At 41.8% G+C, this 18,204-nt stretch overlaps 1 protein-coding gene across 1 annotated transcript; it reads left to right on the plus strand.

Annotated features, from left to right (window-relative positions):
* Positions 1-14,193: 14,193 nt before the first annotated feature.
* Positions 14,194-16,945, plus strand: LOC122783703 (homeobox protein OTX2-like). The gene is made up of 3 exons (XM_044048498.1): positions 14,194-14,645; positions 14,833-14,984; positions 15,442-16,945. Exons 1-3 carry the CDS (start codon positions 14,549-14,551, stop codon positions 16,081-16,083), a joined length of 891 nt encoding a protein of 296 aa, XP_043904433.1. The 5' UTR covers positions 14,194-14,548; the 3' UTR covers positions 16,084-16,945.
* Positions 16,946-18,204: the final 1,259 nt, after the last annotated feature.

The following is an 18,204-nucleotide window of genomic DNA, read 5'->3' on the forward strand; positions in this document are numbered from 1 at the left end:
GGACTAGGAGCAGCCGTGGTCGTGCCAGAGACACTTGGCTGCATGGTTTGGACCCATACTTGTATATCTTCTTTCACACAAACCTGTACCTTTTTCTCTCATCAGCCTCTCATCATCCCTTTTTTTTCTCCTCTCTTTCCTTTCATTCTGCACTGTTCCTCTCTGTGCATGCACGGCTCTCCCCAGCCTGTCTCTGTAGCTGTTTCCAAATATCTCCAGGGCGTCAGTTGCGTCATGTGATCGGTGTGCTTGTGATTACAGCAGTTGGCATCCATGCACATCTATATATATTATGTATATATATGAGGAGCAACCCAGAATACCATGAAAATTACAGCATGTAAAGAAGTAATAGGTCAGTGTAGTGGAGAGAAGTGGTGAGTGACAGTATGTCCAGCACAAACCAGGCTGATACTGACATGTAGATACATTTAAATTGTCCATTTTAGTGGCTGAGGCCACGCTTTCAATATCCATTTTTAACCATCTTTTTCATCTCCTTCTCCTGCCTGTCATGTCAGATTGCCCCCTTCACTCTCCTCCTTCTCAGTCCTTCTTCGTCATCTTTTTTTTCCTTTTTTTTTTTCGTCTGGCGTCTGGTCCTCTAGAGCTGCATTTAATTAGTTTCTGTTTGGTTAATTAGGGGCTAAAGTTAGGGGGTCAGAGCGGCACAAAAGCGGGTCAGGCTGGACGGATGCAGGTGCTCTAGAGTGGTTGCCAGAATCCACTGTTCAGATTAAGATGGCTGCAAATTGTCTGGAGAGAGAGAGAGAGAGAGGGCAGTAAATGACATGGGAGGAGGTTTCTACCACATGGCCCATGCTAGCATCATTGTTGTTATTATTTGACATACATATATTTTCAATTCCTTGCATTTTTTCCAAGAGAAACCAGCTCATATTCACTTGTCCCCATCTTCCTCACTGGCACACACCACACAGAGCTGATGGTGTGTCCAAGTGATGTCTTTGCCAGTCAGTTTCCCTGCTGCCATACAAGGTGCTGTGTTGTATGTTCTCATTCACTCGCAGCACTCAGGCCCCCTTTGTCATCTTCAAGTGACAGCTTTCTTTACCCCTTTCTCTTGTTTTCGTTCTGCGGCTGAATTCGGCCTAAGGACATCAAATAGTCACTAACTTGAAGACTGATAAGTAAACGTCAGTGACCGCGTTCAGCTGTTTACTCGCTGTCCTCATTACACATGTTTTTAAACATGTCATACATGACAATATGGGAAGCAGGCAACATATGTAGCTTTGATTAGAGAACACCAGAAAAGGATGGGGAAAAAGACCTGTTTGACCTTTTCTTCTTCCCTGTGGAGATGAAGCGGGATCAGATAGAGAGGAGAGAAGAGAGAAGAGAGAGGAGAGAGGAGAGAGGGCATCTCTGGCATGGCTGGAGCTCCCTCAGTGCCTGACGGTCCTGGGGCCCTTTAGACAGGCGCCAGCCCAGCAGGGAAGCAGAGACAATCACGCAGCACCAGATTCAACGCACCGAGATGGAGGGATGGAGGGAGATGAGAAACAGAGGGGAGGATTGAGGGGGAGTGGGTGGTTGGACAAAGAGCACTGCTGAGAAAGGTGGAGGACGTGGCAAGGAGAGGAGTACATAGGCCCAGGTAGAGATGGAAAGAGCCGCTGAGTGAAAAAGAGTTGAAAAGAGTTGGACGCAGACGAAGAAAACAACGGTGCAAATCAATAGGAGTTGAGAGGAGTGGAAGTATAAGGAAGAAAAAAAACAAGCTAGAGACAGATAACGCATATTCTCTCTGTAACAGTCTTTATCAGCCGCCCAGATCGTGGCGTATGAACAGTGATCCAAGTCAACCATCTGCTGAGGCTAGATAAGCCTGGGAGAGCTGGGTATTGAGCTGTCACTCAGGGAGGTGTGCAGGAAAAAGAAACAGAGGGGAGAGAGGGACAGAAGAGAAATAAAGACAGAACAGGAGAGGGAGAGAGAAATCAACAAGGAGGGAGGGCTGTGAGGAAGGTAGGAAAGCTGTGTCTTGTTACAGAAAGACTTAGCGTCAAATAGACCAGTCCAGTCCCGTCCTGTCTCATCCTTCAGCGATAATGAGAACGACAATAAAACAAGGCTTTTTTATTTGTATTCATTTCTGTCAGTGCATAGCTGTACGGACCCACACATCCATTCACGGCATTGCTGCTAATAGTGCAAATGATGGTGATGAGGCTGTTTGTTCTTTTCTGTCACTGTCACTAACACACACATACAGTTTATATTTTCTATAAAGTTCACGACTCCAACAAGTTTTTCCCCAGTGATGACACCTCTTTTGTTGGGGATCGTCCCCAGAGAGGAGGATGAGTACCTTATTTGATTAAGCTTGTGTTTAGGTGATTAAGTTAAATCCCACTTAAACTTACCACTTAAACCACTCACTGCATAACTATAAGTGACATTTTTCTAATGCATATTGGCTGTTTTGTGTCACCACCGCCCATTCATCCATTTTTGAGTTTTAAAGGTATACATTCAGTTCCATCTCTACAAGGTTTATAGTGTGATACTGTGGTAGCACGGGGGCATGAATTAAGGCCCGAGAGGGGGGTCAGACCCAGGAGTGGGGGTTAGGAGGGATTAGCCGAGGCCAGTTGGATCATTTTACAGCCGAAGGACCCCCCCACCCTCCTCACCCTCTGCAGTCTCTTGGACAATGAGGATTAAACTCCTCTTGTTCTTCAACTCCGAAAAACGGCAGGATGACAAAGACTATTCCTCCTGGGTCCTCTGGCTGTGGCTCGGAGCTGAGCTGAGTCGAGGGAGGAAGGGAGGCGAGGGAAGGAGGGAAGGAGAGAGGGAGGCAGGAGGAGGCAGGGGGTCCATCATAAAATTAATCCCTTCACAGTTTCCTCTGGGTGCAAAGTGAGATATGAGGCAGACATGTCTAATGAAACGCTACAGTCATCTAAGGGCACGGCGATAAAAGCATATATTAAACTAATGGAGCTCGTCATTAGTGCCTCTATTAAGCGGATCGAGAGGGCTGTGCTCGTCTTTGGTGATCAGCACTGGAGATTTAAACAAAACTCCACTGTAAAAAAAGTCTTGTTGCAATATATACAGTATAAGCTCACATACCCGCAATCCTCAGGGAGGAAACTGCTGCAAGACACAGTTTCTGTTTGTAGTTTTTCGTTTAAGGAAACATTAGGTATTGGAGAACCATATTGGCTATACTCTGCCCATTATATTTTGTCTGTTTAATCCATAGTAAATAAAAAAAAATTCACATTTTTGTGTTCAGTGTTTATAGAAAGAAAAATGTTTTATTTGTGAGGTTTAGAAGTCTAGTTAAGCAAAAGATTTGACATGTAACTCCACATTTTCAATACAGGCATAGGTTTTAAACTTAATTCTTAGTTTAAACAAGGCAATGAATATGCATATTGACAAATAAAAAAACAACTTTTATTTATATTCCTGAAACTTGCAGGGGTCGTGAGGCTGATTCAGCCTCGGACAAAGCGAAGTACTTGCTGTTCTTCCTTGTTACCAGTCTTTCTTCGAAGCTTAGCTCACCGTCTATCCCTTTAAATTTACATTGTGTGGGCCAGCTGCAATATATGTATCTTGATCGCAGTGAATAAAAAGTATCAGAGGCTTAGTAAATTGAAAAATAAATCATGTGTAAAAGCCCAATGTTGAGCAGTGTGTGATCGTAGCCCGAGGCGCGGTGATTAAGGGTGTATGGGGCAAAGTGTCCGCTAAGGATGTAACAGTAAGCTCAGTATGTGACAGAGTGTCAGGCTTATTGAAGAAGATTTTGTTGCCCTCAGTGTTTACAATTACAATATGACAGCTACTGTTGCTTGTATGGGGACAGTTTTGATGGTGTAATGCAGAGGAACAAATCTACAGGTCAATATGTGAGCCGAGAGGGACAATAAAAGACAAAACAAAGAGAGGTCCACTGTTTTTTACATTTTTTTATGTGAGAATGAGGGAGTCAATATGGCCACTTGAAAAGAGGAATAAAAAAAATAGAACCGAGGAAGATGGTGAGCTGCACAACAGAACCAGGGGGAGTTAGAGGAGAAAGGAGAGGAGGGGCCTTTCATTCAAAACAAGCCCTTTTACTTATAGAAGGGAAAAAAAAAGAGCAAAAGAGAAGCTTTCTTCTCACCTCCTAGACGCAGTGTCAAACCCAATCAGTGTCTGGTCTGCCAGTGCTGCTCGTCTCCTAGGCACCAGCTCACAATGGAGGCGAGCCTCGGTCGCCACACCTCTCACTTCCAATCTGCATCCTCCAGGACAGGCCTGAGAGCAGGGGGCCGCGGGCAGGGACAACAATGCACCTCAAATGGTCAAATTCTCACAGAAAATCCCTCTGCTTCGAGCATTGGATTACAGTTAGTAGAAGTAAAAAAAACAAAAAGTTTAGCTTTAGATCAGTTCATTCTGATTTGGATAGTTAATATCAGATGTTATTGTTGAAGAGCCGGCGTAAGCACGGCTTACGACAAATGTGTGAGTCGCAGCATTGTTCTTAAAGATTTTCAACACATGTGGGAAGAATGGGGACTTAGTGTCAGGGTGCAAACGTAAAGCCAAACACAAATATGGTTAAACTGCTTGATGATTACAACAAACCCGCAATCCCTGAGCTGCAGACTCCCTGTGCTAATAAACGTGAGCAACAAGGCTTGATCCTCGGAAAACCTCGCCACTCACAAAAAAGAAAATGTCTGTCTTAAACAGACACCCCCTCCCAAATCGCATTGTTGAGCAAATCCTGTATTAAAAGGAAAGAGTTACTCTGCATTTATACTCTGGAAGACTTTAGTTAAGCCAGTGCCTCTGCCACTTTGCAGCGCGGGCTTCATCGTGGCCGAGTAAATCCGTGTCTCAATGGCGATTGGCTAGGCCGAAAGGGCCATCTTTTTCACACGCTTCCTCGCTCGCCACCCCCTCCCTCTCCGCAGTGTTTACCCGTCACCAAACAATGGCTGGTTACTGGCAATTAAACAGCATTTTCCAAGGAATCCGTGGCACTGGTCTAATGGCATTACTGTTGGATGATTCAATCCCTGAATAGTCAACAGGATTTTGCCTCTCACCAGGAAAATACTGCTTCATCGAATTACCCGTATTACATAGATTTACCCAAAGCTTATGATTCAGGGTTCACAGATTACTGCTCTTCTAAAGATGGTGAGAGAAAAGAATGATGGGCCAGGAGAGCGATGACTCCAATGCCTCGGAGCCGACCGCTGCCGCACTGTCACGCTCTTTTTCCAAAGGGACAAAGCAGAACGGAAACTTTACAGATTTAGAGATGAACACACCTGAATGCTAAGACTTCTTTTCTACGACTGTACTTTGTTTTGCTGACTTGAAATTAAATATGACGCGACATTTTTGCATTACAATATCTAAAAAAAGGTCAAAATATTTCACTGTTAATGACATAATCTGCTTTACCTGCCTCGCCAGAACTGGCAACAACGTGTTCAGCGTACACACACTGGACTCTACTACTTTCTCTCCTGCAACTCACATGTATATTAAGCCTCTTTCACACTCACGTTAACGGGTATTTTTAAACTGCTACAGAAAAGAAAAATTCTAATTCTAATTGCCAGTGGTTCTTCTGCCACGTGATGTTTTACCGGCATGTTCCTCCGGCACAATGTGTCAGAAAAGAAGAAAACGCGACCACTACCAAAGCCCTCAGTGATTTCGTTACTGTGGTTACTATATTACATCCTTTACATCGGTCTCTCTTTAAATCAGTTGTTAAGATGAACCAGTTGATGAAATAAATGATGTTTAGCACTATTCCAATCAGGAACCCAAGGCAGAGCCATTGGACATGACTGTGAATGACTATTGTTTAAACCTGGATTAAACTGATCTTCTGGCCATTGGTAATATGGTATTACTTCTTGCTATCTGTGTGACTTACGGTTATCCACAATGTGAAGCACATAGCAAAATGTCAGATTGAGAAATGAAATAAATATTCAGTACCACAAGTTAGCCAGTGTGTTGTCTTTTTGCTTTTGCACTTTACCGTGTGTACTTGTCTCTAACTCTAATCTAATCTATTCATTGCCGTTTACATTGTGCTGCTGCATTTACAACCCTCCCCAGACAACGATCCCCATGATTCCACGCTGCTTCACAACGTCATCGAATGAGGTCTTGTGATTATTGTTTTAATTGGGAGACCCATAGCAGCAGAAATGACATACTGTGCATTTAAATGTTGGATATTCAAGTTTACTCTACAACATTTACCGCTGTACGCACACACACACACACACACATGCACACACAAGCGTACAGGAGCCAACCAGCACATTGTACCCTTTGACCTTCCATGGGTCGAGTCGGGCTGGGCAGCTCAGGGAACCAGGAGGACCAGCCAAGTCCATTATCTCACAATGAAGGGCTAATTACTGGGCCTGCAAGCCTCAAATCACACAGCAGCAGACTGTCTGTCTCTGTCCTCTGCTCACCCAACATCTTAATTGCTCTTTTATTCTCTCTCTGTTTTTACTGTGCTTCTCTCCCCAACTTGCTCCTTCTCTCACGTCACCCATTTCCTCACATAAAAGCGAGATGCTAATTGCCTGCTATGGAAATATTGGGCCTGTGATTAGCCAGGCAGAAGGTTTTGGCTGGCCTGTGCTTTTCTGTTTCTGTACGAGGGGAGTGTTGAGCCAGCATGTCGGGGCTTTAAAAATGGGAAACTGCGGTCGCTGGCGGTGAAAGAAAATGTGGTTTTTTTCCTGACAGACGCATGCGAGGCAGAGTTCAAAGTGCGAGCACTCATTGTGCTCCGGTGACAGTCTCTCAGAGTGCTGTGTTTGCAAAAATGTTAATAGAAAATCCTCTTGAACAAAATTAGAGGAGCATTTATTCAGTTACTTGCAGTTTGAGTTAGTACAGCACTGACTTATTTCTTTGGAGACTAATTATTGTCCCCTTTTAGGCCTCGATATCCTAACAAACAGAGATTCAGCTTGAATTACACAGTAAAATATTATTATGATATTACTGGTGTCTAGTTACGTTACTTTCACGGCAAATTATAATGTGAATATTTACAATAAATGTGTCCTAGATTCTGCAGGTTACTGTTGCTGCTACTGTTGTTGACAGAACTGACACTGTAGCTTCACAGTTACCCCATAGATTAGTGTAATTTGTATTTTCCTGTATAAATACTTAATATGGATTCCTATAATAGACCATCAAAACTGTCCCCATACAAGACCTAATAGACCCACCTATAGTAATTCCGCAACGACACACAAAAAATATGGCATTATATTGTGAATTCTCACAGTTAAAACCTATGTCAAATGATAATAATGTAATTTATTATGACAAATAACTGTCAAAGCTTATGAAATCCTTAAAATAATTTACAATCTATAGAATAAAAAGGAGCAAGTTAACACACATGTGGTTGGAGATACATTTTTACTCTGGCATTTCATTTTTTATCTATGGTGTGTATCCCAAAAGGCTTTGTTCTAATTGACTCCAGATAAATATACATAGACTCATGTGAATGAGGGCCAGTGGAGGAATGTGCTGCATCTATTCCTCATCTTCTTCTCTTTTTAAACAGCTGAAGAATTGATGAAAAATTCTGAAAGTGTGTTTAACAAGTGTATAGATATATGTATATATCTACATATATATCACATATCACCTCCATTTTTTTTATTCTATTACCACGTCCCCTTGATAACCTTTATCTCTTTTAATAGACTTCACATGTGAGCCATTTTAATAACTTTGATTCAGCCACCTGCCATTTTGACCTCAACTTTGTCCCAGTAACCAACCAAAGCTTTGTGGATACTGAAACACTCTTTCAGCAGTTTCTTAGCGCTTTGTTTAAGTTTCAGGGGGAAAAAAAAGAAAGAGGGAAGAGAGAAGAGAGAGAAAAAGAGAGAGAGAGAGAGAGCTGGAAGCCAATGGTGGGAGCAGTGGAGAGTTGGAGCAGAGCGGTGATTGGTGATGGTAGTGGGGAAGTTTGAGGGCCAAGACGGGTGCAGGCCGGCTGTTCAAAGGCTGGCTTTTTGCATTGTTGGTCAGTTGGGGATTAAGGTCTTCTGTGCAGCAGAATAGCCCCTCTAATTAAAAAGGATAAGAAGGCAGAGAAATAGCGAGAGGCATGGGAGGAAGCAAAGAGAGAGGGAGAGGGGAGAGCAAATTTGCAGAGAAAAGAAAGAAAAGAAAAACTGTTTTCAGTGTCACTCTTGTAGCCGGGCCTGTCGATTCAGTCTGGATTAACTTTACACTCCTCCTCCCAGTTTCTCTCTGTCAGTGCCTCTCTGTCTTGCAATTTCCGAATTAATTCTCCTCAAAGTTAAACAATGTGTTCAAAGCCTTCAGATAGACTCCAAGAAAGTAACGTCAATCATGTTTTAAATCTTCCACTAAAAATACTGACGTGTTGCCACTTTAAACTATATGAAGCGCCTCAGGCATTTTTTTATTTCACTTTTTAAACCAAGAAATTCTCAAATCGTTTGCAGGTTTGTGTGGACTGTGTGTGTGTGTGTGTGTGTGTGTGTGTGTGTGTGTGTGTGTGTTTGCTGTCATCAGAATGAGAATGGAGGAGCTGTGTGCTGTGGCCCAGATGCTGGCTGACAGTAGGTGGGCTGTTTGCTGTGGGGATGCCAGGTTGTGTTTTTGTTTGGCCCTCCTCTGTCCCGCCTGCCTCCCTCCCCTCGCCCAGTGGGGGGTCCTGGGCTCCTGGGGCCGGACCCTGCTGACCAATACCCAGGTATGAGGCTTCTCAGTTTGGCTAACACTAGCCACAGGCTGTGGGAGGTTAACGAGGTACCACCAGGGACAAGACATTCAACTCTTGCTTCAGGCAAAAACCACCGGTGGATGTATCTCACTGACGGACATGAATATGATGTGATGTAAGCCATTAGGTAGTGTGGGTGCAAAGTGGCTTGAACGGTAATAATAGTGCAGGTGCAGCAGATTCTGAAAAAAAGATGCATTTAAAACATAAGATTAAAGATTGTGCTATCATCAAACAGTGCTATCATTTGATTTGTTTACTTGGGGCAAATAGAAATCAGTTCAAACGTTTAACCTTTAACATTGTGATATTTGACACATGAGTTTGCTCCGATTACCTTCAAAAAACAGTGTTTTGAAACTACTTAGGTTTTACTTTCCACCTCCTACAACAATCTACATTTGTTTCCTACAATTTTGTTGGAAATGGCTGATAGAAACACAACAAATATAGGCTATTAGATAGTGACAGGATACTGTTACGAAAATCAGTATTAGTCAGTATCAGAGGGATTTTGAATCAACTTTCTTTTTTTTGCTAAAACACAAACCAGAAACTCTGTTTTCAGGTTTTCAGTTCCCTTGCCTTTAGAGCTCCGAGTCTAAATTGCGAAAAAGACAAAGAAAATGTTTTGTTTGTTGCAAATTATGAGTTAGAATGAAGGTAACAGTTTCCACATGCACTCTGTTAGAATATCTCTGTGCAGTCCTCAATCTGTCCCAGTCAAATACATATAGATATTTAGATATTTAATAGAGCAAGTGCAACTTATATCAAATGTTGTATGTTTGTGAGGGAAAACAAACCATGACCCCAGCGTGGAGCAAAGGTCATGGACTCTTCTGATACAGTGGCTTCATACAGCATCATCACTGTGTCATATCAATAAATCTATCAGCACGCCGTTTACAGTGCAGATGGCGAAGAAGCCGTCATATGTCTACATTCTTCTGTGTGTGTGTGTGTGTAACAGATGGGAATTGGTTGAGTGGGCCAAGTGTCATTGATCTGACCTTGAACTGGACAGATGAAGTGAGCAGAAATAGATAGATAGATAGATAGATAGATAGATAGATAGATAGATAGATAGATAGATAGATAGATAGATAGATAGATAGATAGATAGATAGATAGACAGATAGACAGATAGATAGATAGATAGATAGATAGATAGATAGATAGATAGATAGATAGATAGATAGATAGATAGATAGATAGATAGATAGATGGATAGATCCTTAAACATATTAAAGTGTAAATAAATAAAGGGAGAGAGGCAGCAGCACATACTGCCTTCCATGTTCCACTACATTGTGAGAGTTCAGTATCTCAGTCCCACGATTCTTAGTCCTCAGTTCTCGAAACAGCAGGAGAAAGCGTGACTTTGTCAATTGGCCCGCAGACAGGAGGAGGGCATATTGCCACAGACATTAACAAGCGACTTCACTTTCTTTACAACCCCGGCCCGTTTAGCTGAAACGCTCCCCAAGGCTATTAGATATTTTCTGATGAATTATACATCAGAGGTGAAGATGAAAGGACTCTGCGTGAGCCAGAAACGTTGCTGTGGGACGACAAGGAGAGCAGATACTTAAACGCTGTTGGCCTCTTTGTTTTTTGAAAGATGTGCTGCGGGGGAAATGGGGAAACCACCAGTCACGTTTCATCGCTTAAAAAACTCTCTTACTTCAGTCATGACCAACAAATAAAAATGAAAGTTTCTTACCTTATTTATAAAAAGAGGAATTTTCTTCCAGTGCCACTGAATGCAATAACAAACACCGATGTGTTCTCATATACATAATGTAAATAATTTGATATTGACCTGAGGCTTGTCGTGTTTATACGGTCTAATTAGTACCTGCTGCTTGTCAGGGAGCATCAATCACAGGCTCTTGTCCTGTCTCACCTGCAACTGGGGCCAAAATAAAGAAGACAGAAATATCACACTGACTCTAGCTTCAATCAGTGCAGAAGAGCGTCATCTTTTAAATCCACCATAGAATATGGTGCTGTAGTCCTAAACTGAGACTGTGTGTAAGGCCTAGTGACGGTCAGGTAAAACAGTATTTAAAAGTGAATACATGTCCAAGTGGTTCATTTTTGATAAACTGCACACACACATACATCAGGTGCTGGATGGTGGTGGTAGTTATGGTGACGGTGGGTGTACAGTGGGGGGTGGCACCGTCTCGTTTTTTTTTTCTTCCCCTCCCTCAAATCTCCTTTACAGGGTTACACACTCTCAATCCGTGACAGATCCCCCAGAGAAGTTATTGCTTTGAAACAGTGCTTCAGTTCTGCTGGCTCAGCTTATTCTGACAGAACAACAGCACACACAGCAAACACAGCTGCAGCCTTCTGACTCCTTTATAAAACAAAACAACAACAAAAACAGGCCTGTGCAAAGAAATAAGAAATGATATGTGACATATTTTTGCACCAAGTGCTTTTTAAATTGTACAATTGTTAAATTATAAAATGGTCATGTTCTTCTTTTTCAAGGGCTGTTATGTGTATTTGTAATTTATTATGTTTTTATGTGAGGCCAACAACAATAAAGTAAAACACCTAAAACACAAGGACTTTAATTTTCCTGTCCTTTTCTGTCCTCTTGCATTTATGAAACCTGTGGTCCCTGTGAATGAAGTAATCTGTCTTCATTAACTTGAACATGACCCTATAGCTGTTTTCCCTTATAGGTTAATTATGGATATTTATTTATTTATATAGTCTCACACACATAATTCATACTATAATCAAGCACATTTACGTCCCTGCTCTAACAAATAAACAAGTAAACATAAAATAAAAATGTATTAACACTTGGCACGCTGCTAAAATATATAATATGGGTGACTTGAAGGCAGTTGGATCACACAGCCTGTGTTAGTTCTGTATCATCAGAGGAGCCGGTGATGCTTTTGGAGCTGATGTTTGGCACCAGCAGGACACTTTTCTCCAGCTCTGTCACACCTCTCTGCTGCACATCTCTCTCTCTCTCTCTCCCTCTCTCTCTCTCTCTCTCTCTGCATAAATACTCTGCATCTTTCAGAATTATCCGCATCCAACGAGCTTAAACCTGGAGGAAACTAATCAAGGCCGCGTTGGTTTAGCAGAACCACTCTGCTCTGTTGGAGAGAGGCGTTTTTTTTTTGTTTTTTTAAAAAAAGTGAATGTCGGACAAACACAAGTAAGTGACGTGTTTAAATTGTGTAAAAATAATGATAATGATATTTTAATATTGGCTGGTGAAGCTGCAGCAGACAGAGAGACAGACAGACAGACAGACAGAGAGGGAGGGATGGGGGGAGCAGATAATTAGGGAGGCGTGTTTGAAAGCAAACTTTTCTCTCCCTGAGCACTCGACCGATTAATAACAGGACAGCAAAGCATGTTCACAACTTTACATCATATATAATATAGAGTATAACTATAAAGGTGCATGTGTAGCGGCTGTGCCGTTGTATACACACAATATATAGGGATGAACGTTCGAAGCTCAAACTTATTGTCTAAAATCTTATTGGCTGCTTATAAATGTTTTATTTTATCCTTTTCACCTACATTCAAATTCAATATTGACTTTGTGCTTTTTTTTGCATAGTGCTTGTGTAAATTGATTTATTTTTGACGACATTCAAACACAATTCAACGCATGAATATTAATAATAATAACAATAATAATAAAAAAAGTGTGCATGTGACAGTTTGGGAAAGTGGTTGCTTGTGTTGGTTGTTGTGTGTGTGTGTGTGTGTGTGTGTGTGTGTCTGGCAGTCAGCTGGTCTGATAAACACAATGCCAGTCTTTGTTTTATTTTTGTGACGCAGAAAATTAACGAGGCCTGAATGCGGAGTCGTGGCTGGCGTCCTGTAATCAGGCCAGCGCGTGCCGTACGGATTATCTCGTTAATTTCTTACAGAAAAAAAAAAACAATCTCTTGTAGCCAATAATAATTAATGACCACCAGGCAGGGTATTTATTATTGAGCGGATGTGTGGGGCCGCGGTGGAAAAAAAGTGACAGATTGAGTTGAGCAGAGTCCGTTATTGGCTGTATATAAAAACACGGGGGGAGCACGCGGGGCAGCGCGCGCTCCTGGGAACTTCTTATTCTACAGGTAGGCGTCTGTGGAAGACGTTGGGACAGGCCCAGATTACAGATTATACACTAATTAGCCATCACAAGCAGAAAAAAACGAATACGAAAAAACAGGATTATTATTATAATAATGTTTTATTATTATTAAAGTCATGTTTAACATATTTATTTCTTTGTTTTAAGAAAATAATAAATAGTGTAATTTATAGTGCACTTTATTTAAAATTCTGCAATTTATTTGTGCAAATTGAGATCTGTATAATTCATAACACATTTAGTGTATCACATAATTAGGCTTTTACTGGATATACAGACTGAATTTAATGTAATAAGATATTTATGTACCGGGGCCTATTTTGATGCTGTTTAAATGGATGCTTTATTATTTTTAGTAATAATACATGATTTAATTAAAGCAGTTACTCCCTTAATATAATAAATTGTTATTGTTTTGTGCTGTAATTATTAATTTACTCATCTACAGCACACACTTCCATGCACTTTAATTTGTTAGTAGTTTGTTTTGAAATGTTTGCATAATTGTCCTAAATATTTTAATGTAAAATGTGACACAGAAAGCACCTGAAGCAAACCTATAAATGGTTTTCTTCGTGCTGTTGTTGTTATTATTGTTTTTTCCAAAAGCTTTATCGGGACAAATTTAGTGCACCATCTCCTTGTTTGTTTAGATTAAGATTAAGTGCCCCCTCTCTAATCAACACTTCTCGATAGTCTCACCTTCCAAATCTAATTACCGGGAGCAATTCATTAGTGAAGGAGGGGGAACTCGCCCTGAGCAGAGTCAGTCAGTGAGTGAGTGAGTGAGTGAATGTGAATTTGTGAGTGAGTGAGTGAGTGAAGCCTTCACTTAACGTGAATGTTTCTAATTACTCGCTAAAGTTGTCCTTCGCATTTGAATGTCGTTACATTTGAATGTACAAGGGTTTAAGTGGAAACAAACAAAGGGGATGGAGATATAGAAATGAAGATGCTCGGTTGTTTTTCAATGAGCGCTCAGTTTGCAGTATTGGCCTCTTTGTTTGTCCCCTGAAGTCTTTTGTTATCAGCATTACTTATCCGTCAACAGTGGCCTTTGTTTCTGCAAATGGCCTCCAATCAGCTTCGCCTATAACCTGTGGGTATGTTAATTGAGAGCCCGGTTGGGGCCCATAGCGAGTGTGTGCGCATTTTAACGACAATGTTTTGTTTTTGGTGGCAGCGACGAGAAGAGGAGGAGGTGTGGGCGGGGTCAGAGGAGCAGTTAGTGTGTGTGTGTGTGTGTGTGTGGGGTGATGGCGTAAACGGTTGTCAGCCAGACAGAGCATCGCGGGTCCAGCAGCAGGGACAGCTGGGGGTCTCCACTCGCCTTTAAGAGCCGCGCGAGCCCGTGGACGCCCACTTCTCATGTGAACGCATCAGCGTGCGTAAAAGGCTGCGCGTAAAATCCAGCGGACGCATAAGAAAAAAAAGACAAAGTCTGAAACTTTGCATCCTTTTTCCTCCTGTGTTGTTGTGTTTCCTGTTCCAGGTTGATTTTGATCACCTTTATCGAGGTGAAACACCAGGAGGAGACGCTAAAGGATTAAACCACCGAATTTTCTGCCCTATTTTTTTCGCTTGCTTCTCTCACGGCTGCCAGCATGATGTCCTATCTGAAGCAGCCGCCGTACACGGTGAACGGACTGAGTTTATCTACCTCAGGAGTGGATCTGGTGCATCCTTCAATGGGATACCAAGGTATGTAATATACAGCCCATTGTTCAAACTCAAGCAAACATGTTTAATTCTGATCTAGAAAATAACACCAACAACATGACGTGTTAGGTGTAAAATGTTGACGCTATAATAAAGTCATATTCTGTTATTTCCCTACCCATAGTTTCATAAACACGCGCTAATCTTTCCTCCGTCTTGTCACCTGCAGGAACGCCTCGCAAACAGAGGAGAGAGAGAACCACCTTCACTCGGGCTCAGCTCGACGTGCTGGAGAATCTGTTCGGCAAGACTCGGTACCCTGACATCTTCATGAGAGAGGAGGTGGCCTTAAAGATCAATCTGCCCGAGTCCAGAGTGCAGGTGAGACTCCACACACCATTTCACTGAGCCTGTACCCACGCGGGCAGGTCACTTATGAAAGGTTGATTATTGTAGTTTGTCCACGAGAGGCGGGACAGTCCTATGTTTCTGACTCACTCCTAAAATAAAAACCTGTAATTTCAGATTATCATTTATAAATTGAGATTTTAAAGAATGTCAAAAAAATAATAATAATTTGTGAAGTGGGGGGCTACAATTAAATGTTTGAAAATAATATATGCAAGAAATACACGTAATAAAATAAACTCAATTCAAACTGCATTCGATTTAATTGCCCACCTTTCAGTATGTTTTATTATTATTATTACTATTGTTTATTATTCTTGTTTTGTTCGTTTCATTAAATTGAGTTTGATATTTCTCTTTATTAGCCTACATGTGGTTTTGAAAACAGTTGCTGTATTACATAATAAATGCATATTTTTTCCCACTCAAGGTTTGGTTCAAAAACCGGCGGGCCAAGCATCGCCAGCAGGCCCAGCAGACTCAGAGTGGAGCGCAGAGCAAACCTGTGAACAGGCCGGTGAAAAAGAAATGCTCTCCGCTCAGAGAGGCCAGCTCAGAGAGCGGAGGCAGCGGCCAGTTCACGCCGCCCTCAAGCACCTCACTCCCGGCTGTGAGCAGCAGCGCAGCGCCGGTGTCCATCTGGAGTCCGGCCTCCATCTCCCCGCTCTCTGACCCCCTCTCTTCCATCTCCTCCACCTCCTCCTCCTCCTCCTGCATGCAGCGCTCTTACCCCTTGACCTACACCCAGGCGACCGGCTACAGCCAAGGCTACACGGGGTCCTCCTCCTACTTTACCGGGATGGACTGCGGCTCATACCTCTCGCCTATGCACCACCAGCTCTCCGCCGCGGGCGCCGCCATGAGCCCCATGGGCAGCAGCGGGGTGTCCAGCCACCTGAGCCCGGCGTCCTCGCTCTCCTCGTCGGCGTACGGAGCAGCAGGGCTCGGCTTCAGCGGCGCCGCAGACTGTCTGGACTATAAAGACCAAACAGCCTCTTCATGGAAGTTCAATTTCAACACAGACTGTTTGGATTACAAAGACCAGGCGGCGTGGAAATTTCAAGTGTTGTGAGAGGGGCCAAACAAATACATAAAGGGACATTTCCACAAACTGCACACATGCGAGGGGGAAGCCAGCAAGTGTGGCGTTTGTCGTCGTTCCCCCGCGTCACAGGCCCTCACTTCTACCTCGGGCTGACAGCCGGTTGTCTCACGCGTTGGGTGAATAACTTATTGAACATTCAGAGTGAATTCTCCCCAACTTTGATCGAGGACATGGAACAAATGTGTTCACCAAAACAAAGGAGGAAAAAAAGGAGCAAGAGAGCGAAAGATCCAAGTGGGCTGAGTTTGTGAGGAATAGGTCAGGTTTCTTCTATAAGCTCCTTAAAGGCTCCCCTCTCTTGTCTTTTTAAGTTTTTGTTGGCACATGATGATGGGCCTCTGTGATCAAAGGATGTGTGTGTGTGTGAGAGAGAGAGAGAGCGAGAGAAAGAGCTCTGACATGAACCTGGATGCACTATTTAATTTATGAGAACTATGTTTAAGACTAGTTATAAGAGACAATCAGTCCGTTTGCGTGTGCTCATAAACGTCACCGTGTGTGTTATGAATTGTTCATTTCCCCCTTGTGTTAGTATTTTGTTTTCTAAATAAATTGTGATTATTTGTACTACACCTGTATGCAACCTTGCTGTTGGCATACACAGATCCAGCTGTGAATTTGATCTCCCGTCATTTTTATCTTCATATGTTAGTCTAAATGATAAATTATTACGATGAGAACGTGTTATAGTTGAGTGGAATAGGACGTGCAGGGTAAATGAAGCCAACAGCTGCAGGTATACATGGGTCCATGTGAGCTGTACAATGCAGTGAAAAGGCCACAGACACAGTAAATAACAATAAAGACCACATGACCTTATCCAACTATGCATCTTCTGTGTTTGTTCTTTTTTTTTGTACACAACACAAACACAGACATGTTATTTCACTATATTTGACCTGAAACCATCTTGACCCACATTAAATGACTTATGATAATGGCAGACATTTCATTCCCCCTCCACTCTTACTGCCACGACCAGGAATGTGACTTGTGAGGGAGCTATGTTAATCCCTCCCTCATGAAGAGAGGATAATCCAACTTTTTTTCTTTTTATTATTATTATTGGCGGCCAGTTCACACGAAGACATAAGATCTGTTTCTCCAAGAACTGAAAGACAAGTGTTAAGAATGGGAATAAAATTTGCTCAGAGAGTCTGAAAAAAGTCTAAAAAAATATAATTAAATGTTACTTAATTGATCATCTAAATGTATAATTGCAAAATGACATACTGTTTATTTACAGGTTTGTAATTATTTTAAAGATTTTACTGTAATCCGTCACATGTAGGAGGAGACAGGAGAGAGAAGGTCCATAGTTTGTGGATTAAGGATGAAGAAGAGGAACAGTAGTAGGGCTCGTGCTATCTGTCTAATTAGGATGTGACGTGTGACGTCACCAGGGTCCTTCAAAACTCCGGCGTGACTTTTTGCTGCCGTTGAACGGCTTTGTTGCGCATTTGACCCTGCAATTAGCGCCCATTACGGCTGACAACACACAGCTGACGACTGTCTGAGGTCTGCGGTCTATTAAATCACCCTCAGTACACAGGACAGGACCACACACAATAAACTGACACATTGTATTTGGTACAAATGGTTACACGTGTTAAATATAGACAAATAAAAACACATGAAGAAGATACTTAATTGTCGTTGACAACACATAAAACAACATAAAACAAAAAGCAGCAATAATTAGTCATTCATCAGTTGGTATTGTAATATAATAGGCCTGAAAAAATACTCGATTAATCAATTATCTACTATTTTGATCGTGATTAATCGGTGTCAGTGTTTTTGAAAGAATTAAAAACAGTTTCTGTGATTTTTCAGTTCTCAAATGTGAATATTTTCTGGTTTCTTTGCTTCATGTAACAAATAAATAATTATTAAAAGTGAATTTAATTTTTTTGAGTTTTACTTTGTGGACAAAATAAGACATTTGAAAAATAATGATCGAAATGTTTCAACATTTTCTGACATTTTATGGACCAAACGATTACTTGAATAATCTTTAAAAAAGTATGGACACATTAATGATTATGAAAATAATCGTTAGCTGCCGATAATATAGTAAAATAAACG

Source organism: Solea senegalensis, linkage group LG17 (assembly GCF_019176455.1).
Source record: "Solea senegalensis isolate Sse05_10M linkage group LG17, IFAPA_SoseM_1, whole genome shotgun sequence".
NCBI lineage: Eukaryota > Metazoa > Chordata > Actinopteri > Pleuronectiformes > Soleidae > Solea > Solea senegalensis.

Excerpts from the sequence above, each read along its gene's own strand:
- LOC122783703 (XM_044048498.1), top strand. The coding sequence starts at position 14,549 with ATGATGTCCTATCTGAAGCAGCCGCCGTACACGGTGAACGGACTGAGT. Across the intron at positions 14,646-14,832 it reads TCCTTCAATGGGATACCAAG|GAACGCCTCGCAAACAGAGG; the intron begins GTATGTAATATA and ends TGTCACCTGCAG. Across the intron at positions 14,985-15,441 it reads TGCCCGAGTCCAGAGTGCAG|GTTTGGTTCAAAAACCGGCG; the intron begins GTGAGACTCCAC and ends TTCCCACTCAAG.